Source organism: Trachurus japonicus, chromosome 7 (genome assembly GCF_045865225.1).
Source record: "Trachurus japonicus isolate A0001 chromosome 7, Traja_1.0".
NCBI lineage: Eukaryota > Metazoa > Chordata > Actinopteri > Carangiformes > Carangidae > Trachurus > Trachurus japonicus.
In genome coordinates, this window is record NC_140913.1 from 7,648,586 (window position 1) to 7,674,459 (window position 25,874).

Genomic DNA, 25,874 nt, shown 5'->3' on the forward strand with positions numbered 1-25,874 from the left:
CCACATGAACCAGCTGCATCCTTAATACGTGGTGGTTTCTAAACCATATGAGCAACTTTGACAGATGTGCTGTGTTTTTTAAAGCTGCAGTTATCAATATATGTATGCATATGAGCAATGGCTCATGACGTTTGTCTCCTGGTCTCAGGTGACATCAGCATAGGAATCAAATGCGCCCCTGGAGTGGTGGGACCCGCAGAGGCCGACATTGACTTTGACATCATCAGGAACGACAACGACACTTTCACTGTCAAATACACTCCTCCTGGAGCCGGCAGCTACACCATCATGGTCCTGTTTGCCGACCAGGTGAGACTGACTTTGCACTGGTTGAATTATTAAATGAGAGAAGACTCGGCATGTTCGAACAGTGTGTTTGACAGTGTGGCTTGTTGTGCAGGCTATTCCAATGACGCCCATCAGGGTCAAAGTGGATCCCTCTCATGACGCCAGCAAAGTCAAGGCTGAAGGACCAGGACTGAGCCGCAGTGGTAAGCACATCTGTTCAGTCTCAAGTACTTTTTAAAATTAATTTCTATATTTAAATGCTGAGCTGTAGTGGTTAGGATGAGTAAACCCTGTTTTTCTATGTATTTCTATATTTTACATTGAAACTCTGGAACAACTTCACTGGCATCAGGCACTTAAAACTATCTCTATAATAAAAAATAAAAATAACAATAGACATGTGAAATAAATATTTTTTTAATTGTCTCTCTCTCAGGTGTTGAATTGACCAAGCCCACTCATTTCACTGTGAACACGAAAGGGGCAGGAAAGGCCAACCTGGATTGTAACTTCAGTGGTCCAACCAAAGGAGAAGCTGTCAAGGACTTTGAAATCATCAACAACCATGACAACACACACACTGTGAAATACACACCTGTGCAGCAGGTAAGACGGGAGAGAGACTTGACTGATTCTGATGAACATCCAGTCTGAGATTTGTTTTCTAGCAAAAGTTTGATTAGAAGATCGATACCAGTGGGTTAGTTATGAAGCTAGAGTGAGAAGACAGACGGCTAGAGCTATGCAAACGAGTCCTGACTCCAGTTCCTTTACGTCAGTCAAACACATCTTTATGTCTTTCAAAACTGTAATTTGCCTGCTTTAATCAGCTGTTACTTTTTTATTTACAATGGTTTTCATATTACGTTGTAATTCAAGGCATCATCATCCCATCTACCATTTTCATTATTTATGTGACCACTCTCTGCCCCCTCCCCCACCCCCCTCCTCTCTGACCCCAGGGTCCTCTGGGAGTTGCTGTGACCTACGGTGGGGATAACATTCCCAAGAGCCCCTTCAATGTTGCTGTGGCACCCACAGTGGACCTCAGCAAGATCAACGTCACTGGCCTGGGAGACAGTACGTACTCTCATGCACCTCTGTGTGTTTTGAATTTCAGCCCTCAAATGTAGCGTCACTTGGTGTTACCATACAGTACATAACCCGAGCTGAACTGTTGTTTGTACGGAAGCCCATGTGTGCCAAGGGAAGAATAAAATATCTGAAAAGTATAACATGATAGATAATAATTATTATGAGATATTAAGTCAAAAATTCTGAGTTTGTTTGCTAAAATCTGTTTATCATATCTAGAATAGTCTTTTTCCAGCTGGCTCTAGAGTGTTGGTGTGTTTTTGAAATCTACAGCTCTCTCTCTCTGCTCTGTGTGTCACTGTAGAAATGACTGTCGGAAGAGACAAGGACGTGACTGTCAAATCAAAGGGTGCTGGCGGTCAGGGCAAAGTCGGCGCTAAGGTGACTGGGCCGGCAGGGAAGCCAGTGACCAGCAAGGTATGCTGCATTACTATGAAAAAATGTCATCATATATCCAAATGGTTAATGTTGTTATGTAACGTTGATGTTAAAATGCTGGTTAATAATTCCTGTTCCAGGTTGAGCCGGGCCTGAGCCCAGAGACCAGCCAGGTGAAGTTCATCCCCCGGGAGGCGGGGCCATACCAAGTTGAACTGACCTATGATGGAGTTCCAATTCCTGGATCCCCCTTCAAACCCACAGCTTACCCAGCCACAGACCCCTCCAAGGTTAGCCACAGATACCCACGGATGGTGCTGTTACATTCATTGTGTGCATTAAAAATATGAAAAAAAAACACTGAAGTGATTCGGTTGATGTGACTATTGATGACTATTTGTCACTAATCTCTTGTCTCGGTCTCTTCTTGCCCCTCCTCTCAGGTGCGCTGCTCTGGCCCAGGTCTGGAGCGTGCCAAGGTCGGGGAGACAGGGGAGTTCATTGTGGACTGTACCAACGCCGGCCCGGCCGAGCTGACCATCGAGATCATCTCGGACAGCGGCACCGAGGCCGAGGTTCACATCCAGGACAACGGGGACGGGACCTACACCATCACCTACATCCCTCTCTACCCCGGCTCATACACTCTTACCATCCGCTACGGTGGCCAGGATGTGCCAAACTTCCCCGCTCGTCTCAATGTCGAGCCTGCAGTCGACGCCAGTGGAGTCCGCGTGTTCGGACCGGGAGTGGAGGGCAAAGGTGAGATGACCTGCTGGAGAACATATATTATATATTTATGTTATTTAGTGTTGTGGTCATTGTAGTTTGAGATGCTTTTTCATTGTGTATCTCCTGCATATATAAAGGGATAGTTCAACATTTTGGCAAATTGGCCCATTGCCATAATCCCTATAGTTTTAGGAGTTAGTTTGTTACCTTTATTTGTCGGTGCAAGCTATTTTTAGAACGGCGGAGCAGAGCTGCTCAGAGCTACGCTACAGAGGCTAGTGGGATTTCTTGGTTTCCCTCATCAAACTCAATAAATACACAATCCAACAACTCCAAAGTTGTGACCTGCACATTCACCACGCTATGAGATAATAACAGAACGTTACGAAAAAGAGTTGTTTTCGAGGCAAATTCATAAAAACAGCTTGCACCAACAATTAAAGGTAACGAACCCACTGCTTTGACTATAGGGATTATGACAATGGGCCAATTTGCCAAAATGTTGAACTATCCCTTTAACATATAATGCTGTGGACACATTTTTTTTTATCTGCCTTGGATTTATTTATTTTTATTCATTTAGTTTATTTAACAGGGACAATTAGGTATTTATTAGTCCTCATGTTATCTATCATACTGTAGAAATAAATCTGTTGTATGCAGATTTTATATTTGAGATGATTTCTTGATATCGGAGAAACCTGAATCTGATTGGTGAATCTCTAGATATAATCCAAGCCTAAATCATCATGATTTGCCGTCATTGTTCTGTGTTTCCAGGTGTTTACCGTGAGGCCACCACAGACTTCACAGTGGATGCTCGGGCTCTCACACAGAAAGGAGGCGACCACATCAAGACCCACATCAGCAACCCGTCCGGCAGCCGCACGGACGCCCTGATCACAGACCGCGGAGACGGGACCTACAATGTCGAGTACACTCCCTACGAGGAGGGTCAGTTCAAACATAGTAATTAAGAAGACTTTGCATGTTTGTTATTGGATTTTCCAATGCTGATAATTTGTGTGTGTGTGTGTTTCAGGCCCACACAGTGTGGAGGTTTGCTACGACGGCTCTCCAGTGCCCAAGAGTCCGTTCCACGTTGGCGTCACTGAAGGCTGCGACCCAGCCCGTGTCCGTGTGCATGGACCTGGCCTGAAGGGCGGCATCACCAACAAGCCCAACAAGTTCACAGTGGAAACCAGGTAGGTGAGATGATTTAGGTGGAAAAACCCAAAGTGTTTCCTGCGCATTTTCTCACGTTTATCACCTGGTCTCCACAGAGGAGCAGGTACCGGTGGTCTGGGTCTCGCAATGGAGGGTCCATCAGAGGCCAAAATGTCCTGCACTGATAACAAGGACGGCAGCTGCAGTGTGGAGTACGTCCCATACGAGCCTGGCACATACAACCTCAACATCACATACGGAGGACAGCCCATCAAAGGTACTGAGCTGCTCCTGCTTCCATATCACTGTTAGAATGGGTTTCTTTGTGTGTATTTTTATTAAAGCCCCCCTAAAGAGGTATTTTAAAATTCATAAAAATGCTCTGCCATGACTATTTTTTGATTAAAATTGTTTTGTTGGGATTGGCTGCTAGGGATTCTGACGTATTAAACCTGACTGGGTGCTGAAAAACTGAATCCAACTTTTTCAGACTCTGGCTTTGAAACTGCATTTTCAAATCTAAAATGCTGAGTTGTGGCGTGCAATAGCAACTTTGCTGCTGAAATGTCTTGTAGCAGCACCCAAACACTACATTGACATGTTAACTTTAAGATTATAAATCCAAGTTAGCACTGATCTAATTGTAATCACCCCGAGCGAATAGGAATATTGTGAATACACCTCTGTTAGGTCACAGTTCAGATTTTTGAGGCAGTAAAAACATCAATGATGAGAGAATTTTCTTTACCGTAAAGTTTATAGCACTTCACCAATCCCAGCTCACTAAAGTGCATTTTCTAACCTTCCCGGTGCTCTGTCCCCACAGGCAGTCCGTTCTCTGTGCCTGTCAGTGACACAGTGGACAGCACCAAGGTGAAGTGCCAGGGTCCAGGTCTGGGCAACAACGTCAGAGCCAACATTCCTCAGGCATTCACAGTGGACGCCTCCAAAGCCGGAGTGGCCCCGCTGCAGGTCCGCGTACAAGGACCAAAAGGTAAGAGTGTCTTCCAATGCCTGTGTGTTGTGATTTGTTTCTTCCTGTGTGTGACTAAGTAAGAACTGAACTGCTGTCAACACCAACTTGGTTTTTGTTTTGTGTGTAGGTGTGGTGGAGCCTGTGGAGGTGGTGGATAACGGTGACCAGACACACACTGTCAACTACGTTCCCACCAGAGAGGGACCCTACTCCATCAATGTGTTATACGCTGATGAGGAGATCCCCCGCAGGTAACAAATACACACTATATCTTTTAAACAGCACAGTTTCAGGGTGTGATCGAGGTTTCCAGACATCTGAATAAGTTCCTCTGTGCTTTTTTAAACTTCACAGTCAGTCCTGTTCTCATTAATCTGCTGCTTCAGTATCTTGGTCTCTCAGGCCTACACTATAAAGATGAATTGATTTCGAATTAGGTGGTCAAAGGTCACATTTCTGGCCATAACTCAGGAACCAATATTGTAATTATGACATAATTGAATGCAAATGTCTAATACATTAGTGGAAAATAAAATACTTTGAAAGGATTTTTTTTCTCCCCATTTTTAATGTTGTAGAATAAAACATTTGTCTAATGGGGTACTTAAAAAAGTAATGTTAATGGAACTATTTATCTATGTAATATTTTATAATCACATATTTACATATTGTAGCAAAATTGTACTGCAAGTAATTGTTCAGCTTGTGATACGGTCACAGCCAGAGCAGGGGACACAGCCCAGCCCCCATCGGGAAGTGGATTAAAGGTCCACTTCTCTCCTTTTATCCATCACTTTAGACTTTCAAAAACCAGGACAGGGTGAGTCTTGATGCGTTTGTGTTAAACCAGTTCCTTCTCTGGCTCTCTGTATCAGCCCCTACAAGGTGAAGGTGCTGCCCACCCACGACGCCAGCAAGGTGCGTGCCAGTGGACCCGGCCTCAACACCACCGGGGTGCCCGCCTCTCTGCCCGTTGAGTTCACCATCGACGCCAAAGACGCAGGCGAGGGACTGCTGGCGGTGCAGATCACTGTGAGTCCTCACACAGGATGCACATTTAAAAAATAAATGGATTTTTTTTTTTTTTGGGTGTCAATTCTCAAATCTCTCTCAAAACTCGCCACCCCCACCCACCCACCCAGGACCCAGAGGGCAAACCAAAGAAGGCCAACATTCGTGACAACCACGACGGCACCTACCTGGTGTCCTACGTGCCAGACATGACTGGCAGGTACACCATCCTCATTAAGTACGGAGGAGATGAGATCCCATACTCTCCCTACCGCATCAGGGCCCTGCCCACCGGAGACGCCAGCAAGTGCACCGTCACAGGTAACCAAGTCTTACTCCAACATTTCTACTGCTAAGAGATCAGCAGTTCTTTTGTGCCATCGGTTTTACACAACACATCCAGAGTTTTCAAAAGGCAGATCAGATTTTCACCACAGCTTATGTCCCCCTACCTCCAAATCGTTGCTTTGGTACAGGAAACATGACAACAGACAACAGCTCACATGATGGTTCCTGTTTCGTTACAGAGGACCCAAGTTATCAGTCAAAAAGTGATTTATCAAACATTAACAAACATGAAATTCATTGTGTTGTTATGTTATTTCCTCCATTTCTGCAAATGTTGTCATTATTAGCTCAGACTGCAGGCATGCGGAAACAGTTAGGTATTACATGTCATTTACTCAGTCAGAAGAAAAACCACACCCTGTTGTTTTTACACTTAGTTTTTTCTCCTGATTAAACTGATAAGATTTGTTGGTGAGTGTAAACGGTTTTGCCCCTTGTGGCCACTCCCAGTATTTATGCTCAGTTTTATTACCAGCAAACTCTTCACTATTAAGTTGATACATACATATTTCCCATAATTCTTCCCTAAATTTTAGGGTTGGGGTTTTTAATTTGTGTTTCACGTTGTAAAAAAAAAAGAGGAGATGTCGTGTCTCGGCGTACTTGCTGCTCATATCTCGTTATTTTTCATGCATCGGTATGTTGTGTTCCTCACGCTGTGCTCCTTAGTTACACCACCACCACTTCCACCCTGCTGCACACACACACATACACACCACTCCCCCCTACCACCACCACCACCCCCTCCCCCCTCCCCCCTCCCCCTGCTTCACACTCCACCGTCACCACCGTTTTTGTTTTCATCCAAGTGTTTGGAGCACAGTTATTGCCTCCCACCACCCCCACCCCCACCTGACTGTCTTTTATTTGTCACTTTTTTTTTTCTCTCGCTCCCCTGCTTCTCACCGTTCCTATTATCAGTCTCAATCGGCGGTCACGGTTTAGGTAAGAGCCTCCTGAACGACTTTGTGATGTAGAGGAACCCTGCTCTACCTTCTTTCTCTCTCTGTTCTGTCAGCATGGAGGATAGTGGCACCAGCTTTCAACAGGACATCCCATTTCTCTGTCTGTCGCCTCTTCTCCTTCCTCTTCTCTCTCTTTCTTCTCTCTCTCTCTCTCTCTCTCCAACCAGATGTTCACTTCCTTTCTCATAACTCTTTGACTCTGTTTTCCCTCTCATGTGGTTATTGGACAGACTAATGGACTAACAGAGTAGGTAGGATGGCATGGTGGAATGGCACTTTGGCAACCTAGCTTTCAGTCCTACATGGAAACTGTATGACAATAACATACGAGTCAATGGTAACAATGTTCATTAGATGGAAATAACATGACTACATCTCATCCAACTTTAACCTGGTCTCCTGTTTGTGTAATGTGCATGCTGAGAGGGAGTGCGTACCTGTTTGGGTGTCTGTAAAATGACAACGAATCACATCTCACCGCTGAGCTTCTCTTCTCTCCGATCCTTCAAGGCGCCGGCGTTGGCCCGACCATTCAGATCGGAGAGCAGACCGTCATCACGGTGGACGCCAAGGCTGCCGGCAAAGGGAAGGTGACGTGCAGCGTGTGCACGCCCGAGGGGGCCGAGCTCGACGTGGACGTTGTGGAAAATGAAGACGGCACGTTCGACATCTTCTACACGGCGCCGCAGCCTGGCGAGTATGTCATCTGCGTCCGTTTTGGAGGGGAGCACATCCCCAACAGTCCCTTCCAAGTCACGGTGAGTGATGTGCATTTTAGCCATTATTTAAATTGGACGTGTTGTTGCTCTTTTGCCGCAATAGACAAGTCACAGAGAGGCAGAAAAGGTTTTATTCCATGAGACTGCTGCAGGCAAAACACAGAGGGAGATTTCATATACAACACTGTTTTCTGTAACATTTAAATTCCAAACTAACCACTGCAGGTGTGGAGCTATTCTGTGATCTTCTCAGTATTAATGTACTATAAGGGGAGATGCACTTTATTTCTCCCTTCTCTTGAAGTAATTTCTCATAAGCAGCACAGTATAAAACTGTCCCACCTGCACCTGCTGAGGTCTCATTTGTGTAGATTGTGAACAGGAGAGCAGTTGATACGAAAACGATTTAACTCACCACATCCTCTGGTGAGATAACTCTGGTTCAAAACATTAGCTGTGTGAAAAATATTTTCTTTCTCATAATCGGCAGAGACAGTCAAAACCACACAATTGTCATAATAATACTAACAACAACAGTCTATGACAGTGTTTTTCAACAATGGAGTTGCCAGAAATGTCTAGTAATTGATTAAAAAAAGTACTGATCATGATTCATGATTAAAAACACCACACCACTGTATTCTATACTGTCACTTCCTCGAATATAAATCGAGTTCAAATAAAATAGCATATAAAATAGCATATAAAAATATCTGAGCTGGCGCATCTTGATTGACAGAGTCACCAGAAATTTGTGATGTCAAAATGGGGTCACAAGCCAAAAAAGGTTGGTCTATTAGTAAGAGAGAGCTGAAAATACAGATACAAGTATGGTGCTTATTGAGTTATAAGCCTCCCTGTTGTGATATTTATCAATTATATGTAGAATTTGTATTGATCAAGAAATTGTGAAATTATATGCAGCATTTGTTTGTATTTATAGGCCAATCAGTCAAGTGTCCTTAGTTTGTTGCTCTCAGATCACAACATAAGTAAAAGTCTGACTCAAGTCTCAGGTTTGGATGTGTTGAACAGGATGAGGCCCAGTATGGATGAAAAGTGAGAGTGTGAGAGTTTCTGTACAGACCACTGTTTCTCCCCACAGACTTCGTCTTGGTGACTGGGTCCTGTTGGCACCAGGCGTTTTCTAAATCACTCTGACTACTGTTTTATTTCCCTCCAATCCCTTCCAATCCTTTTTACCCCGCCCATCCCTCCCTCCACCCCTCCCTCACCACCTCCCACCCCTGTCAGGCACTGGAAGGAGCTCCATCAGACCAGCTCATGCAGCAGAGCCAAATGCCCCAGTACTACGCTCAACAGCCCTGGGTACCTAAAAAAAAACAAACAAAAAAAAAAACCTCTGTCTCCAGCTTCTCTCATCCTTGTCAACTCCATTTATTTTTTTTGTTCAACTTCATCTGTCTCCTCTTTTTTCCTCATCACTCCCTCATCAGCCTGCATCAGTGTCCGCTGCCTCTCATTGCAGGTGTTTCATCTCTGAGGGGGCTTTTTTTCTCTCTCATCTCAGAAACAGGATTCTTCAAACACATGGACAATGCAAACAGAGCTGCATAATATATATATAAAAAAATAACATGACTATTCTTTTTATCTATAAATCTCTTCCAAGTAGCAGTTGCAAAAACTTGAGCACACACTTTTTCTTTAGTGGCATAGAAAAAATTCTATTTGGGGATCAGATATTTTCCACACGTGATTGTGCAGCCCATCTGTTCCGCATCGCTCCATTATGAGACAAAAGCAGCCATTTTGAGAAGCATCAATGTACGCAAGTCAGCCGTCTCACATTTTACAAAATGGCTAACTGTGAACCCGCCAGTGTTTTTGTCTTCATCTCATTCTCTCTCACAGTTTGTGTCGGTGTCATCATCCTGACCCATGATCATTGTCGTCTCCATTTGTCATTGTCATCTCATGATTGTCTCATCCCATTTTGTGTGTTGGTGTTTGGAAGCTTTTATCCCTTCGTCCTGTTCTGTGTTTGAAACCACTTTAGCCGAATGCAACCCCCCCACCCCACCCCCGACCGCCTCTTGAAAGTGTTTCTCTTCCTTCTGTGTCCCAGGCAACAGACAGACCAATGGGAATGAACGGTTTGGATGTGGCAGGGCTGAGACCGTTCGACCTGGTCATCCCATTCACCATCCAGAAGGGAGAGATCACAGGTAACAAAAATCAAGTGGGCGTCAGACTGGCCGCGGACCCCGGCCTGTCCATGGTGTCTCACTGTGTCTTCTCTGCCTGCTGCTGAAGGTGAGGTCCGAATGCCGTCGGGCAAGGTGGCCAAGCCGGACATCACGGACAACAAGGACGGCACCGTTACCGTCAAGTACGCTCCCACCGAGGCCGGTCTGCACGAGATGGACATCAAATACGACGGCATCCACATCCCTGGTACAATTTACCTGCAGAAACACAAGAGAAAGATGAAAAAAAAAATGATGTTGGAGGAACGGTATCACAACTTCACATGGTCTCTTCTTCTTCTTTGTGTTGTCATTCACAGGAAGTCCCTTGCAGTTCTATGTGGACTACATGAACAGTGGTAACGTCAGCGCCTACGGCCCTGGCCTCATCCACGGTACCGTCAACAAGCCTGCTGTCTTCACTGTTAACACTAAAGACGCTGGAGAGGGTATGTAAAAGACTCAGCATTCAAATAGCAATATCAGTTCTCATTTAGGACACTAAACTTTTATTCCCTGCTGACCCATTCATTACAACTTGAACGCAGCTCGGTAACACTTTACTTGAATAGGTATTCATAAGATTGACATAACACTGTCATAACCATGACATAACAGCTGTCATAAACATCAATGAACACTTATGACAGCTGTCGTTAAGTGTCATTCGGTAAGTTATGTCACTTTTGATGCAAAGTTGACATTGTTTGAGATGTTTTTGTTCTGACAACTTGACATGAAGACAATTTAAACTGTCATAGCAGACCTAATTGCCAAACTTTAAAAAATTATGTCAAGTTGTCATAACAAGGAACATCTCAAACAATGTCAACTTTGCATCAAAAGTGACATAACTTACCGAGTGACACTTAACGACAGCTGTCATAAGTGTTCATTGATGTTTATGACAGCTTTTATGTCATGGTTATGACAGTTTTATGTCAATCTTATGAATACCTATTCAAGTAAAGTGTTACCCGCAGCTCTAACACAAGAATGGGTCTATCTAGGCTGCATAATCAACCCTGTTTATGGTATTAATCAACGTTAATATCGTCCCTCTACACAGCCAAAACCACTTTAGGTATTATATAACTGATTACATACTGCAATTTCATTATGCAGTATCATTAAAAGGCATTTGCTATACAGTTATTCATATAGTATTTGTGTTTGTAAAAAAAAAGTACTACAGGAGGGATGGAACGCAAAAGAGAGACGTATGTAATCACATAAAACATTAAGTTCATGCCAATGTCTTTGTAGGTGGTCTGTCTCTGGCCATCGAGGGTCCATCCAAGGCAGACATCAGCTGTCTGGACAACCAGGATGGGACATGCTCTGTGTCCTACCTGCCCGTCCTGCCAGGAGACTACAGCATCCTGGTCAAATACAACGACAAGCACATCCCTGGCAGCCCATTCTCTGCCAGGATCACTGGTAATAATATTATTTATTCTCAACATTACTCCGTAATTTATCTCCACTTGTTGGTTCAAAAAATGATGATGCAGTCAATTTTGCAGGAGGAAGCTCTGTCCTATCGTCTCTCAGTCCGTCCGTTATCTATCCTAACTGTCCTGTCACTGCTGTTTGTCCAGGCGATGACTCCATGAGGATGTCCCATCTGAAGGTGGGCTCAGCCGCAGATATCCCGCTCGACATCGGAGAGCTGGACCTCAGTCAGCTGACCGCCTCCCTCACCACGCCCTCAGGCCGCGAGGAGCCCTGCCTGCTGAAGCTGCTGCGTAACGGACACGTCGGTGAGTGCGCGCGACTGAAACGGTCGGTCTGAGCCGCTCGTCTTTTTGTATTTTTCTCATTTTAACCCTCGTGCTTTTTTTTTTGTGCATTTGCCTGTTGCAGGTATCTCGTTTGTTCCTAAGGAGATCGGAGAGCACCTGGTGAACATCAAGAAGAACGGTCGCCATATTCCCAGCAGCCCCATCGCTGTCATGATCAACCAGTCGGAGATCGGTGACGCCAGCCGTGTGCGTGTGAGCGGACAGGGCCTGAGCGAGGCCAGGACCTTTGAGCCTGCCGAGTTCATTATTGACACTCGTGAAGCAGGTACGCATCAGATGAAAATACTTCAACATGATATAGTTGGTTACATTTCAATTTTGAGTCCATGTTTTATATTTCTCACCCTTCCTGTACAGGCTATGGTGGCCTGAGCCTGTCCATTGAGGGACCCAGCAAAGTAGACATTAACACTGAGGATCAGGAAGACGGCACCTGCAAGGTCACCTACTGCCCCACTGAACCTGGCAATTACATCATCAACATCAAGTTTGCAGACCAGCACGTGCCAGGTGTTTATCATAAAAGAGTCTATTAATACAGATTATGAGAGTTTTGTTCTCAATCACTTACCTGTCTTAATCATTGTGTGTGTGTGTGTGTGCACAGGGAGCGCATTCACGGTGAAGGTAACAGGAGAGGGCAGGATGAAGGAGAGCATCACCAGGAAGAGGAGAGCAGCATCCGTCGCCAACGTAGGCAGCCAGTGCGACCTCAGCCTCAAGATCCCAGGTGATTTGAAACAGGAAATCATGTTAAAATAGCCTACATGCACGGTCATGATGGAAACCATGGAGACTCCTCATCATGACACAGCTGCAACTGTCAGAGAAATATGTTTTTACCATCACAACGGTAAAAAGAGCACATGTTTTTGCTGTTGCTACGTAGCTCATGCAGACAAAGACAAATACATCAGATTAGCAAGAGCTGTGAGCAAATACAATTCACTGGATGCATGGATTTTGCTGCTACATTTTTACTCCGTCTGGTGTGACCAGTAGCTTATAGTGGCTGATGATAGCTGATGTTATGACATTAGCAAATTTTGATAGGCTACTACTGACTACAACTACAGCAGGGTTGCCAACTTTTGGTCCTGGGCTGGAGTGAGATTCTGTTGGTCTGTTAGCGGGGGGGGGAGGGGTATAATAATAGTTATGTTTATTGTAGTTTTTCTCTCTCACACACACACACACACACACACACACACACACACCTGCAAACTGAGTAGGCTAGAGGTGACAAAATATATCCCTCTAGGGGGGTCTGGGGGCACCCCCCCAGGAAAAAATTGTGATTTTAACATGTATTTGAAGCATTCTGGTGTACTCTGAGAAGAAAATAAAGGGAAAACACAACATTTGCTTCAGATAAGAGGGAAAAAAAGCAGATCTGTGGTTCCTATCATTGTATGGCTGGAGTGTATGAAACTGGTCTAGTGAGGAGCTGTGGCTTTTGGCCTGGACCAGCCTATTGAGCCTATTAATATATGAAAGGACAGAACAGACACGTCCTGTGATTTTCAGTCTTCTACTACAGCCTGATGATACAAGTCAGGTCCTGAAATGTGTGTTTCTCTTCTGTAATAAAAATTCTACATACCCATTCGGAGTTTGCAGGTATGGCACACGTGCATGCATGCGCAGTTGCGCACACACGTACACACACACACACACACACACACACACACACACACACACACACCTGTTGCTGCGCTGTCTCTCTCTCCTCTGCTCTCTGGACTGAGCTGCCTGGCTGTACTTTTGTGCTACCCAGTCTGCATCTTGATTTTATAGTTTTCAACGGACTGGGGGGGGGGTCGCGGATCGACAACTCCCCGTCCTACTGTGCTGTGATCACAGGCTTGAGCAGCCGTCCAATCGACACGTGGATAAGCATCGCGCACACCAATCAGAGAGCCTATTGATGAGTGCCAAAGCTTGCTTTAAATTTTTTTTTTTTTTTTTTGCCAAATCGCTTGATTTTGGCGTGAGAATTGTTTGAGTGGAGTGAGAGCGTGAGACAGGACCTAAAAGCGTGTGACACACGCCAGATGCGTGAGAGTTGGCAACCCTGACTACAGTGTTTTTTTTAGCAGTTAGCACTAACATTGATACTACTGACTACAACTGTTAAAGTAGCACTACTACAAAGTCACCAGTAGTAAACTACATCTGTCACACAAGAGTTTGGCTGCTTGCTTGGGTTAGCACAGCTATATACTAACAGTCACTACAAATCGGGACAAATAAAGTTTATTTGATTTGATTTGAGTGACCAATCTTAGCTTATGTCAGCAAACTGTAGCAACATTATGTGACTCTTTTCCACTTGCGCTTCAATAGGAAATACCTTTGCTGGTTGATGTATTTTGTTACTTTTGTAATAAATTCCCTCTGAGTCTTCCCTCATATTTACAGTAAAGTCTGATTTTATGTGCACATTCTCAATGATTCAAACATTTGTCTCTCCAGAGATCAGCATAGCAGACATGACTGCTCAGGTGACCAGCCCATCGGGCCAGATCCACAAAGCTGACATCATGGAGGGCGAGAACAACACCTACTGCATTCGCTTCGTCCCCACCGAGACGGGCGTGCACACAGTGTGCGTGAAATACAACGGCATGCACGTGCCCGGCAGCCCGTTCCAGTTCACCGTCGGCCCCCTGGGAGAGGGCGGCGCGCATAAGGTCCGTGCTGGAGGTCCAGGCCTGGAGAGAGCCGAGGCTGGAGCACCAGGTCAGTGCAGTGGCTTTATTATTAGTTTGTCTATTAGTTTGTGCTGTGATGTGTGTTTTTTTTTATACAGTGTACCTGACTTTGTTTTGGCCACTATGTTGTGTGTAGCTGAGTTCAGCATCTGGACGAGGGAGGCTGGGGCCGGAGGTCTCAGTATTGCTGTGGAGGGACCGAGCAAAGCTGAAATCGCCTTTGAGGATCGTAAGGATGGCTCCAGCGGAGTTTCCTACATCGTGCAGGAGCCTGGTGAGAGAAGACACGGGGACAGATTGAATGGACGAGAACTGAGCATGTCCCACTGATCCAGAAATTCACTGCATGTGTTGAAATTTCATTTTTCAATTCAGTATTTTGTTTTGTTCTGTCCCATGTAGCAACACGCCTGTCTTTGTGATGTTCTGTAACCTACATACTGTGTGTGTGCAGTGGAAGCCTGTCACATATTTGGTGACTTTCTGACATGAACTCCGTCCCCCCTGTAGGAGACTATGAGGTGTCCATTCGTTTCAACGAAGAGCACATCCCTGACAGCCCCTTCATCGTCCCTGTGGCTTCACCGTCCGATGACGCCCGTCGCCTCACTGTTGCCAGTCTTCAGGTGAGGCTCTGAGACACACACACATCCGTGTGAACACACACCAGGCCAAAGTACACTGCCCGCAATGCAGCAGCAGCAGCTTGTATTTTGACTTTCTGTGTCCAGATATGGACACAATAAAATACAGCACAAGAGACTTGTAGGAAGTTCTTGATGACAGTTTTTAATTCTCATTTTTGTGTTTTTTACATGATAAATAAACATTTCAGCTCATGAGGGCTTCGATGGTACAGAGTTGGTAACAAAGGCAGATTACAGCTTGTTGTGAGTTAGATATACAGAGTAGCGATTGATTCAGCAGAGCAACAGGATTGAAGATACATTAGATGAGAGCTCAGATGTCGAGGTGTAGGATCAGCTGCTGCTGCTGCTGTGTTGTTGGGCAGTGCCAAGGGCTTCTGGGACTCTAGAGGACTGTGTGTGTTTCTCGTGCCTCATTCTAAAGGCTCTCAACAGCCTCCCACCTCTCAAAGTGACTCGAGGCGCTAAAGGGTTAAAGAGGTCTGACATGGGCTGTTCTTCCTCCTCTCTGTTGACACTCACAAGCACATACATCACAGTTGAATGCAATTTTATGCATTTAAAAAATAAAAGCTCATTATAATTTAGAATTATGAGCTAAGTGGTTAATATCATTACATTTTGATAACATTATATTGCGTTACACATGTACCCTAAAATGTATATATTTTTATCCTGCATAATATTCAATCTATGTTTTTCCTGTCATAAATTAGCTTCCATACAATACTGACCTTCATTCATCAATATGTATCTTCACCTGCATGCACACAGATGTGCTCACACACGGCCACACAGATATCCTTACAGATAAATGACTCAAATTCTTACACCAGCTCTTCTTCACCTTTTCTTTTTCCATCCTCTTCATTTTCTGTTTAACTTGCACAAACACCCTCTTTGTCTGTCTTTTCACTACACAGCCCTCCTCTTTAGCCTTGTTAGCGACCTCCAGGTAAGCAAAATAGTAGTCTAAGTTATGTGGTGATCGTGATGCTATTAAGGAGCATCAGTTTAATATTGACATGTATTTGTTGATTGTCGTGTTCAGCTTTGGGGGGGAGAACGGGGCATTGGAATAAATAACGGTGACGCCCGTGTTGAGTGTGTTAGTCTGTGTTGTCGAGCAGGAGTCGGGTTTGAAGGTGAACCAGCCAGCATCGTTTGCCGTCAGCCTTAACGGGGCGAAGGGTGTGATAGACGCAAAGGTCCACAGCCCGTCTGGAGCTCTGGAGGAGTGTTGTGTCACTGAGATCGACCAAGGTAACCACAGACAGCATCAAATTCGTCTAAACATCTCCTGACCGCTCATGTTACATGTTGAGGAGAACCTCCATGGACGACGGGGCGGTTTTTCACAGCCCTTACCTTTCACATCTCTCCGTCTAGATAAGTACGCAGTTCGGTTCATCCCCAGAGAGAACGGCCTCTATTTAATTGATGTGAAGTTCAACGGAAGTCACATCCCTGGCAGTCCGTTTAAGATCCGAGTTGGAGAGACGGGCCAGGCTGGAGACCCCGGCATGGTGTCTGCTTACGGACCAGGACTGGAGGGAGGCACCACAGGTAACACACTGCTGCTGCTGTACACAACAGAACACAATTAGGGAAACAGGAGGGTCTTTCATCGTATTAATCTCCATCCTCATCGTTCTGTCTTGTTTGTGTCCAGGAACTGCCTGTGAATTTGTGGTGAACACACAAAACGCCGGCCCTGGAGCTTTAGCCGTGACCATCGACGGGCCCTCGAAGGTGAAGATGGACTGTGTGGAGTGTCCTGAGGGTTACAGGGTTACATACACCCCAATGGCCCCTGGCAACTATCTCATCTCCATCAAATATGGCGGCCCCTACCACATCGTCGGAAGCCCCTTCAAGGCTAAGATCACCGGTAAGGAACGCTTTTTAAATAAAGTCATCAAAAAAAATGTATACAACTACCACCAATATTAAAGTCCCCCTAAAGAGGCATTTTAAAATTCATAAAAATGCTCTGCTATGGATATTTTTTGATTAAAATTGTTTTCCCACAAAAAAGTTGTTTTAAAAAAAACTCTCAAAGAGGCTAAAAACACGTCCACTATTTCTCCCTCATTGAAAAATCCAGGTTATATGAATATTCATGAGCATGCAAATGCATCATGACTTGCGCCCGCACTTTGTTTCAAACCTTGGTCTCCCACATTCAAGGGGGCAATAATGCCTCTCAGCTACGTCATCCACTGACACTGTTGTTGAACATCTGGCTATATAAGTAGATGTGAAGTGGCACCATCACAGTGAACAACAAATCTGAACTGCATTTTCAAATCTAAAATGCTCAGTTATGGCATGCATTAGCGACTTCGCTGCTTAAATGTCTTGTAGCAGAACCTAAACACTACGTTGACATGTTAATAATTTCAAAAAATAAACTTTTGGTTTAGGGGGTCTTTAACTTATAACATCTTCTCCCTCTTCCAGGTTCCAAGCTTGTGGCCAGCCACAGTATGCATGAAACCTCTTCGGTCATGGTTGACCCTGTGACCCGGGCCATCAGCTGTTCTCAGCAGGCCGCTCCCACCCAGTCAGATGCCAGCAAGGTGGTGGCCAAGGGCCTGGGCCTGACCAAAGGCTTCATCGGTCAGAAGAACAGCTTCAGTGTTGACTGCAGCAAAGCAGGTGTGTGTGATTGTGACTGTGACCGAGGAATGTATAGAATATTTGTGTCTCGCATCCAAGTTCACAGCGGGACATCAAGAAAGACAAAGATGTGTTTGAATGCACATATATTACAGAGTTTATAGAGAAATTATGACTCGTTTGCATTGAGCCAACCCTCTGTTATGTGTCTCTGCAGGTCGTAACATGCTCCTAGTTGGTGTTGACGGTCCCAAGGTCCCCTGTGAGGAGATCCTAGTGAAACATTTGGGCAACCGCCTGTACAATGTCAGCTACCAGCTGAAAGAGAAGGGAGAGTACATCCTGGTGGTCAAGTGGGGAGACGAACACATCCCCGGCAGCCCCTACCACATCACTGTCTAAAACCCTGCCCCACAATCAGATCCTTATACCACTGTTTCCATCAACCTAAGCAATCATTGTTTACAGCTCCAAGGCCCTCCCATGTTACAAATTAAGATTTCTGGCTTCTTTTTGTTTTGCTTGGTATTTTAATGATTATTTAACCAACGAGAAAACAAAAGTCCCACATCAGTGTTTACCCTCAGCCAGATATCCTGTGTTTTCCACAAGTTTAAAACCAACATCATCCAAAGATAGATGCATAGACACTGAATATTCCTCTCTTCATGATCATTCTCTCACTCATTCTTGTGTTAACCACACCATTCAGTAAATTTAGGGAGGAGAAAGAAGCACCTTTTTTTCATTACTGTAAACTAGCAGTCGATTGTGCCTTAGGCTATTTTACATTTTTTCCGTCGTGGACATTTGCAGATGTGTCTGAACTAGTGTATGACGATAGGCTAGCTTAGCATAGTGTAGCAGCAGTAGGTTTTGGCCCAGCTGAGCCCAGCATTGGACGCAAGGTTACAGTTTACACTGGAGGAGCTACTCTTATATGCAAAATGATTCAGATTCAGTTTTATGAGCTTTTATGTGAACAAAGAGTCAAAAGTAACATGCCTTCCTGACCTGTGGGTTTATATGAAAGACTCACTTCTGTTTTTAAGACCTTTAAATGTCTGTATGAGTCCATGTACAAGTCAGATGAACGGCCCCGTCTGTTGCTAACACAGAGGTAGTCTTTGTAGTGTTGGTGCCCAGTTAGAGCTCAGCACTGGCCCAGTCCACTCCAGCATGTGGTGTTCATGATGTTCATTAACTAACCCAGTTGTTTTACCTGCTGCTAGTGTGATCCAGTTTTAGGCACTGCTGTTCTTAAAACCGTAATACGGATTAGAGTAGGGAAATGATTCAGAAAATGAATAAATCTGAAGATAGGGTGACAAAAGTGAGCAGAGAGGAGAAAGACACATTTCACAGTAGCTTGTGGTTTGTCTCACACACGCTCTCCCGACACCGCTGCTGGGAAACGATGCTTTCTGTGTGTTTTTTAACGCGTGTGATCCCAACATGTGCTCTGCATTTTCATTAGGTCATAAAACTCTTCAGATACAGAGAGCCTCTGATTCAGAAAAAAAAGGCATGTTTGTGGCGGTTCACCTCCCACTATGGAACTTTTGTCCTATAAATTAAAAAAAGGTTTAAAAAGGGAAGTTTCTAAAGTTGTGCTGGACAGAGGGGCCGAGGACGATGTTGTAGTTTGTCACGTTCCTGAAAACACGATGACCAAAAACAAAAAGAACAGATGTTGCTTTGTTTTCTGCTCAGTGTTTGTATCTCACCCCTTCAGCCGCCACCCCCCGCCCCCCTTCATCTTTCCAGCTCGCTTTGTGCGTAAACTATATTTCAGAACAAAAAAAAGAATCTTGTCCTAAATAAAGGCTTTAAAAGTGTTTGTAAGACAGTATTTTGATACACAATAAAGTTGTCTAAGTATTTTTTTTCTGTCAATCCATTGGTTTGTGTGTTTTGTGTCTTTTAATTTAGATGAAAATCTGGTCCTGTTCAGATTGAATGAACTGGTCAATTAAGATTCCATGATCCTGAATTACAGCAAGCACCACACAATAGAAACAGAATCAAAATGAATTCATGTTCTACTCAGTGTAACAGTTTTACATTATACTAAGCTTTAAAAATGTTCCAGTATCTAAATACACTTAGTAAAGCACTGTACTGAACTACACTTTTAAGATAAGTTTACTTTACTTGTACATTTCCATTTTATTCTACATTATACATACCTCCCCTACAGTTCAAATTGAAATATTGTACGTATTACTCCTTTTCATGCTTATTTCATATGTATAATTATTAGTAACTGTAAAGATGATGATTATGCATTGATCTTTTAGCAGTTAATTGATGATTAAACTTGTGGATTTCAGCCTTTTTGGCTTTTCATGTCTTGCAAACATCATTGCAGTCACAGTCAGGGTCACAGTTCAGATGTTTATACCTCCACCAAGTGTGATTTTTTTTTTTTTTTTACCTCACACAGTCTCATTTCAGTAGATGGTCAAATGATACACCATCTGAGCAGAAATTAAAGAAAAGGCTTTCAGATCTGTGGTTACAGCTTTGTTTTTTCTTCTTTCCTCTCTCATTAATAATCTGATGGTCCCTCAGATTTATCTGGTGACTTTATAAGACTTTATATAGTGTGGCTCAAAACAAGCTCAACTTGCGGCACCTACATTGGTTAAATGGTCATGACACACTGGTGCCTCAGTACTAATCATCTAATGATGTCATGTATAATAATACATCGGTTACTACTGTAACGACTACTTGTTTAATTTGACCTTTGTAGGATTTTTCATGCACATGGCCACAGCAAAGGATCTGAATACTTTTTCCACTACCGAGTGTTTCCAGTGAGTGGAAAATGTGTACATTACTGGAGTCTGCAGCCAACGCCCTTCCTGGAAAAATGCAACTCCTTATTAGGCCTGACTCAGTTTTACCTGCAGAGGTCGCTGCAGGAGAGGGAATCTGATGGAAAGTCCTCCTTAACTTTATACTAATGTTTAAGGTGGAACTTTAAGGAAGACATTTGTTTAAAATACAGCCTAACAAACAGACCATACTCACATAGACTGTGTGTCAATCGTAAATGTCACAGGAAGAAACTACATTTAGTATTACATACATACATTTATAAGACAAGCACAAAGATTTCAAGTTGCATGGAGATCTTATTATCACTGTCATTATTAATTTCACTTAATAGGAGTGTTGGACTGGTAGTCTACCCTTACAGCCTTTACACATTCATGCAGGGAGAAAACACACACACACTATTATTTTACATAGTAAATGAAAAATCATATGAATGTAATAATAGAATAGATGTATAATCCTTTTGATTGCAATATTCATTCAGAAGTGCCATGTTAATTTATCATTCTATTTTTTCCAAATGCACCATTTGACCCTGAACTGTAATGTATAGAATTCAAGCAGTTGCAGGGTTTGGTCTGATGCATCTGTTAATTCATTGTTATCTATAATAATGATCAAATGTAACATTTTATCTGTCTTTAACATTCACTTTACCTAACAGTCAGGGAGCGAGTTGGTACCAGGACAAAGAAACGCAGCCAAATGGGACTCAGCCATTATCATTCATTTCAGCTTTGATTTTTCCTTATCTTCTGTAAACATGGCCAGTTTAAAAAAAAAAAAAAAAAAAACGTCACAGAGTTACGTTTCACAACGTTTTACATTTTCCTCCGCAGAGATAGGACCTTTCTAGACATATTCAGATTATAAACCAACAACCAGCAGCCATCACTTTAGCAGAAGACTGCATTTGATAACGTTGTGACCCAGAAGTAGTCCAGATGTTGAAGGCGCGGCGTCAAGACAGTGACGTTGCCCTCCGAGGCCACGCCCACTCCAGTCTGCTCAGAGTCTTCCTGCTGTTTGTCTGCTGTTTCAACACTAAACTCTTTTATCCCTGAGCCAAGGTGAGTGTAAACACTTTTATTTAAACCTTCAACAAGCAAATCTACCATTTTCTTTACTTCGGTGGTTTGCGTTCACTGTTCGCGCGAGATTTAAAAAAAGAAAAAAAAAGAAGAGAAAAAAAGCCGCGGAGTCTGTCGTTGTTAAACTGGAAGTTTTCTCGAGGTATTATGGATATAAAGAATTGCAAATATTTCAGCAATTAAACACGGGATTTGCTAAGAAATAACTAAAATTACTATCCAGGTTGGACCACAGGTTGGCGGGCAGTTTTTCATCATCAGTCTCCTCCCTTTTCTATTCTATTCTATTCTATTCTATCTATCTATCTATCTATCTATCTATCTATCTATCTATCTATCTATCTATCTATCTATCTATCTATCTATCTATCTATCTATCTATCTGCAGATGTCTTTGAGTGATAAAAGTGTGGAGGAGATCAGTGAGTTGCTTGATGAGTATGGAATCAAACATGGACCCATAGTAGGTAAAAAAAAAAAAGAAAAAAAAAAGAAACACACACACACACAATCAGCATGTCTTTTCCGTTATTATTGTAATTAGTGCATGGGTTCAAAACCATCACTTCGTCTTTGTAGGGGAGAGTGAGAGGTGTAATCATAATAGGATCATTTGAAATGTCTGCCATTATTATTTTATAAGGGCATGCTCTCCATGTTGTTTTTAGGGAAAAAAAAGACATCTTCTATATCTGTACCTAGTATCTAATGTGTTTTTATTGTTTGTGGTTGGGATATTGAAGCACCTTTGATGTGTTTGTGTGATGACAGACTCCACTAGAAAGCTGTATGAGAAGAAGCTTGTGAAGGCCATGGAGAACGCTCCGGTGAAAGCCTCCTCCGACAAGACCTACTACAGAGAGGAAGGTAGGAGGGACCGGTCCATTGATCATTTGACTCTCAAGGGGAATTTCTTTTCTCACAGTTTGTGAAACACATAACACACAATGTCATTGAAAAACATTCAGCCACCCCTTAAACACACACTACTATATTATCACACACATGAGAAAGTAGGGGTGGATCTATACAACAGGTTAAAATGGGAGGTTGTTAAAAAAAATGGCAGGATTAGAAAAGAAAATGCTTGAAATTTGGATCTTTACTGTTGATGCTCTTGTTTTGAATCTATTATAGCTCGTATCTGAGTATTATTCTCATCACTACCAATCTGTTAATTATTTTCTCAAAAGTCCCAGCCCCAATGAACAGTCTAAACCATAAAGACATCAGTTTAGTAGATTATTAATAAGCTGATAGAAAAAACACATAAACAAGAAGCTTTATATAGGGAGGGTTTGTTTGTCTTTGAATAAAAGAAGAAGTCCAAACGTGTGGCCCTTGATGCCTGAATTATTACTGCCTGGTGACTACTGAGTTAACAGCAACCCCGAGTACACTCTCACTCTCACTCTCACTCTCGCTCAGAAACATTGAACATAAACAAAACAAGGTCTGATCTTACATCACAGGGGTGTGTAACAGAACAGGTCTGTCTGTAAATGTCAACCTCAGGGGCTGTCACCCTGCCCTCTGATCTTCATCCTTTGTGAACACTACATTTCTGTCATATCATATTATTAAAAATGGATGCACTGGAGAGTTAATACATTTTTATTACAGTGAGATCTAAACTGTGTTTTTTTTTTTGTTGTTTTTATTTTGACAGAAGAGGAAATTACCTACATCACATACCACAGCCCGGTGAGTCCTGATTGTTGACTTGTCCCTGTCACTTTGTCTCTCCTCTGTTCTCTGACTGTAATTATTCTGCTTCCACTTCCACAGGTTAGACATGAGGGTTATGGCGACATTGAGTGAGTACAGCTGTAACACACACACACACACACACACACACACACACACACTGTGTTCATGACCTGATAAAAGTATGAAGGAACAAAAATCAGCTGTGAGCTGTCACCTTCCAGTTCAGTGACACAGAGACACAGGGAACAAGCAGCATTCCTGTGGCACAGGAGTTTCTACCTCCAGGTGTTTTCTTTGTCATTTAGTTGATTTCTTGTTGAATTAATTTTACTCATGTAGGGGTTTCGTGTAGCTCAGTGGGTAGAGCAGGTGCCCCATATACAGAGGCTATCGTCCTCACTATAGTGGCCCCGTTTCGATTCCATCGGTGGCCCTTTAGTGCTTGTCATTCTCTCTCTCTGTCTCCTCATTTCCTGCCACTCTACTGTCCTGACCCATTAGAGGCCTGAAAAGCAATGTCATAGTAGACATAAGACTGTAAATAGAGATGAAAGCAGCTTCCATGGCGTCACCCATTGGTCTCTGAAAATCAGTTTTTAAACCCAGAGCGGGCTGCTTCACTGGCAGTGCTTGACACTAGGCTACCTAAATCCTGTCTAATCCGAAATATGGGCAAAGACGAGGGGCACGTGTGAAGCTGTCATGGAAATTCTTAGCGGTTCGCTGTTGGTGAATAATGAAATAGAGACTTCTGCCGGCCGACATGTTTTTATTTCCTTGCAAGGAAAGGTCAGTCCTCACCCGAGCGGTGATGGTAAAGGAAAGACCCCGAGAATGGGGAGAACTAAACATTTATACCTGAGGAATGCCCCCTAAGCCGATATGTTCCACACCCTTTTGTCTGCTGCAGCCAGGTATCGACACCGACCCCTGAGGGTGTGTTTCACATGCACCTGGGGTATCCTGCAGGGTTTTGTGTCTAAGTGGGAAGTTAAGAGGTCTAGACATTAAAATACACAAATGGCCAAGAAACAAAAGAGACCTGATATCTTGGGTGAAAAGCAGGGTGTAGGGACATCTCAAGTGAGCACAACTTTAAGCAACTTTGGTTTCCCTCATCAATCTCTACACAATCCAACAACTCCAAAACACCCTCAAATTGCAGTTTGATGAGGGAAACCAAGAAATTCCATTAGCCTCCATAGCGTAGCTCTGAGCAGCTCGTGGCTCTGCTCCGCCGTTCTAAAAATAGCTTGCACCGACAATTTAAGGTAATGAACCTACTCCTAAAACTATCAGGATTATGGCAATGGGCCAATTTGCCAAAATTTGATTTGAACTATCCCTTTAAACACAAAGCACCCCTGAGTTCAAGTACATTATTCAATTGAAATGTAAGTGCAGAGTTTTCTTCCTCCCAGGCTGAGACAAAGAGGCAACGAGAGGCAAGAGTCGGATGAGGATGAAGATGAGGATGAGGATAACGAATCAGACCAAGACTCAGAGTGAGTATTAACACAGTGGTGTGTTTAATCAGCCGAGTCCATCACCTGGTCTAAATCTGCTCTCTCGTCGTGCGCTTCAGGCCCCCCATCCAGGTGACCCACAGAGCGGCCAATCACAGCGCAGTGCGATCCAGGGAGCCTATCAGGAAGTCTGGATGCAGCATGTGGAAGGCGACTCGGCTGCTGCTGCTGTTAGCTGTGTTTGCAGCTTTCGCCTACTACGCCTACGGTCGCATGATAAACAATGAGGAAAATCCTTTTGGGGTTCAGTGATCTGATCTGATGTTAAAAAGTCAGGTTTCGTTTCATTTGGCATTTCATTGGCCTGTAATGTTTACTTGGGTATTACTGTTTTTTATATTTGTTTGTTATTTTTCTTTTTTTCTTATTCCAATTCACAGTTTTAAGACTGTGGATGCTTGAAATACTAATGTATGATCTATGGATGATCATGATCTAAAAGGCTCGCTATGTTTTGTATTTCTTAGTGTCAGCAACATCTAGGAAGTCACAAAATATACATAAGAATTAAATAGATTAAAACACTATATATAAAGATTTCCTTGGGTCTGAGAGTAACAGACAGAATAGGAAAGTGAGAAAGAAACGGACAAACACCTGGTTAGTGTGGTCTTGATTTTCATAAGATTTGCTCACAGTAAGAAAAATAAAAAAATCAATGAAAGAATAACCATGGGAATTGTGCTCATCACTGGTGTCAGCGTCTTCTTCTGTTGAAAACCCTTTCACATTAAAAGTCAGTGATTCACCTACACTTGGAGCTGTCTTACATTTGTTGGGCTTTTTCCTTTGGATCCAGACTTTTAATATGTCATCTGATTAAAATACACTGTTGCCAAAAAGTTGGAAGAGAATGTATTTTTTTAGATAACGATATAGATAAAGTGTATATTTTGCCCAAAACTATACTGATCAGTCGCCTCCAACATATTGTGAACAGTAAACCACAATTGTAAATTGAATATTCAGGCTTAAACAAAATTGAAAGTATAGTATGACTAACATGATTGAGGGCTTTGTTTC

General features: G+C 43.3%; 2 protein-coding genes across 10 annotated transcripts in view; both read left to right on the plus strand.

Moving 5' to 3' along the window:
- The window catches only part of flna (filamin A, alpha (actin binding protein 280)), a 49,372-nt gene extending 29,799 nt beyond the window's left edge, over positions 1–19,573 (plus strand). For 2 of the 8 annotated variants that reach the window (XM_085781006.1, XM_085780999.1), the window contains exons 17-49: positions 149–309; positions 401–491; positions 725–894; positions 1,251–1,368; positions 1,688–1,800; positions 1,902–2,051; positions 2,205–2,523; positions 3,274–3,447; positions 3,536–3,698; positions 3,777–3,937; positions 4,487–4,654; positions 4,764–4,887; positions 5,512–5,668; positions 5,779–5,968; positions 6,917–6,940; positions 7,471–7,718; positions 8,934–9,008; positions 9,769–9,868; positions 9,957–10,097; positions 10,210–10,338; positions 11,156–11,329; positions 11,491–11,652; positions 11,756–11,959; positions 12,052–12,204; positions 12,302–12,424; positions 14,170–14,436; positions 14,545–14,682; positions 14,919–15,034; positions 16,186–16,318; positions 16,445–16,621; positions 16,728–16,946; positions 17,519–17,716; positions 17,895–19,573. In XM_085781006.1, coding sequence (XP_085637132.1) covers positions 149–309; positions 401–491; positions 725–894; positions 1,251–1,368; positions 1,688–1,800; positions 1,902–2,051; positions 2,205–2,523; positions 3,274–3,447; positions 3,536–3,698; positions 3,777–3,937; positions 4,487–4,654; positions 4,764–4,887; positions 5,512–5,668; positions 5,779–5,968; positions 6,917–6,940; positions 7,471–7,718; positions 8,934–9,008; positions 9,769–9,868; positions 9,957–10,097; positions 10,210–10,338; positions 11,156–11,329; positions 11,491–11,652; positions 11,756–11,959; positions 12,052–12,204; positions 12,302–12,424; positions 14,170–14,436; positions 14,545–14,682; positions 14,919–15,034; positions 16,186–16,318; positions 16,445–16,621; positions 16,728–16,946; positions 17,519–17,716; positions 17,895–18,079 — 5,225 coding nt within the window. In that variant the 3' untranslated portion in view covers positions 18,080–19,573. The remainder of the gene's footprint in view (positions 1–148; positions 310–400; positions 492–724; positions 895–1,250; positions 1,369–1,687; positions 1,801–1,901; positions 2,052–2,204; positions 2,524–3,273; positions 3,448–3,535; positions 3,699–3,776; positions 3,938–4,486; positions 4,655–4,763; positions 4,888–5,511; positions 5,669–5,778; positions 5,969–6,916; positions 6,941–7,470; positions 7,719–8,933; positions 9,009–9,768; positions 9,869–9,956; positions 10,098–10,209; positions 10,339–11,155; positions 11,330–11,490; positions 11,653–11,755; positions 11,960–12,051; positions 12,205–12,301; positions 12,425–14,169; positions 14,437–14,544; positions 14,683–14,918; positions 15,035–16,185; positions 16,319–16,444; positions 16,622–16,727; positions 16,947–17,518; positions 17,717–17,894) is intronic. The other 6 variants (XM_085781001.1, XM_085781000.1, XM_085781003.1 and 3 more) reach the window with 3 other exon arrangements.
- Positions 19,574–21,406: 1,833 nt separating this feature from the next.
- On the plus strand, positions 21,407–25,605 carry emd (emerin). 2 transcript variants are annotated; one of them, XM_085783073.1, is made up of 7 exons: positions 21,412–21,594; positions 22,004–22,082; positions 22,387–22,482; positions 23,285–23,319; positions 23,404–23,429; positions 24,747–24,830; positions 24,911–25,605. In XM_085783073.1, the coding sequence occupies exons 2-7, from the start codon at positions 22,004–22,006 to the stop codon at positions 25,101–25,103; spliced, it is 513 nt and encodes a 170-aa protein (XP_085639199.1). In that variant the 5' UTR covers positions 21,412–21,594; the 3' UTR covers positions 25,104–25,605. The 2 variants fall into 2 exon arrangements, with proteins under 2 accessions (XP_085639200.1, XP_085639199.1); XM_085783074.1 differs by lacking the exon at positions 23,404–23,429 and having other exon boundaries at positions 21,407–21,594; positions 23,285–23,323; positions 24,725–24,830.
- The last annotated feature ends 269 nt before the right edge of the window (positions 25,606–25,874 follow it).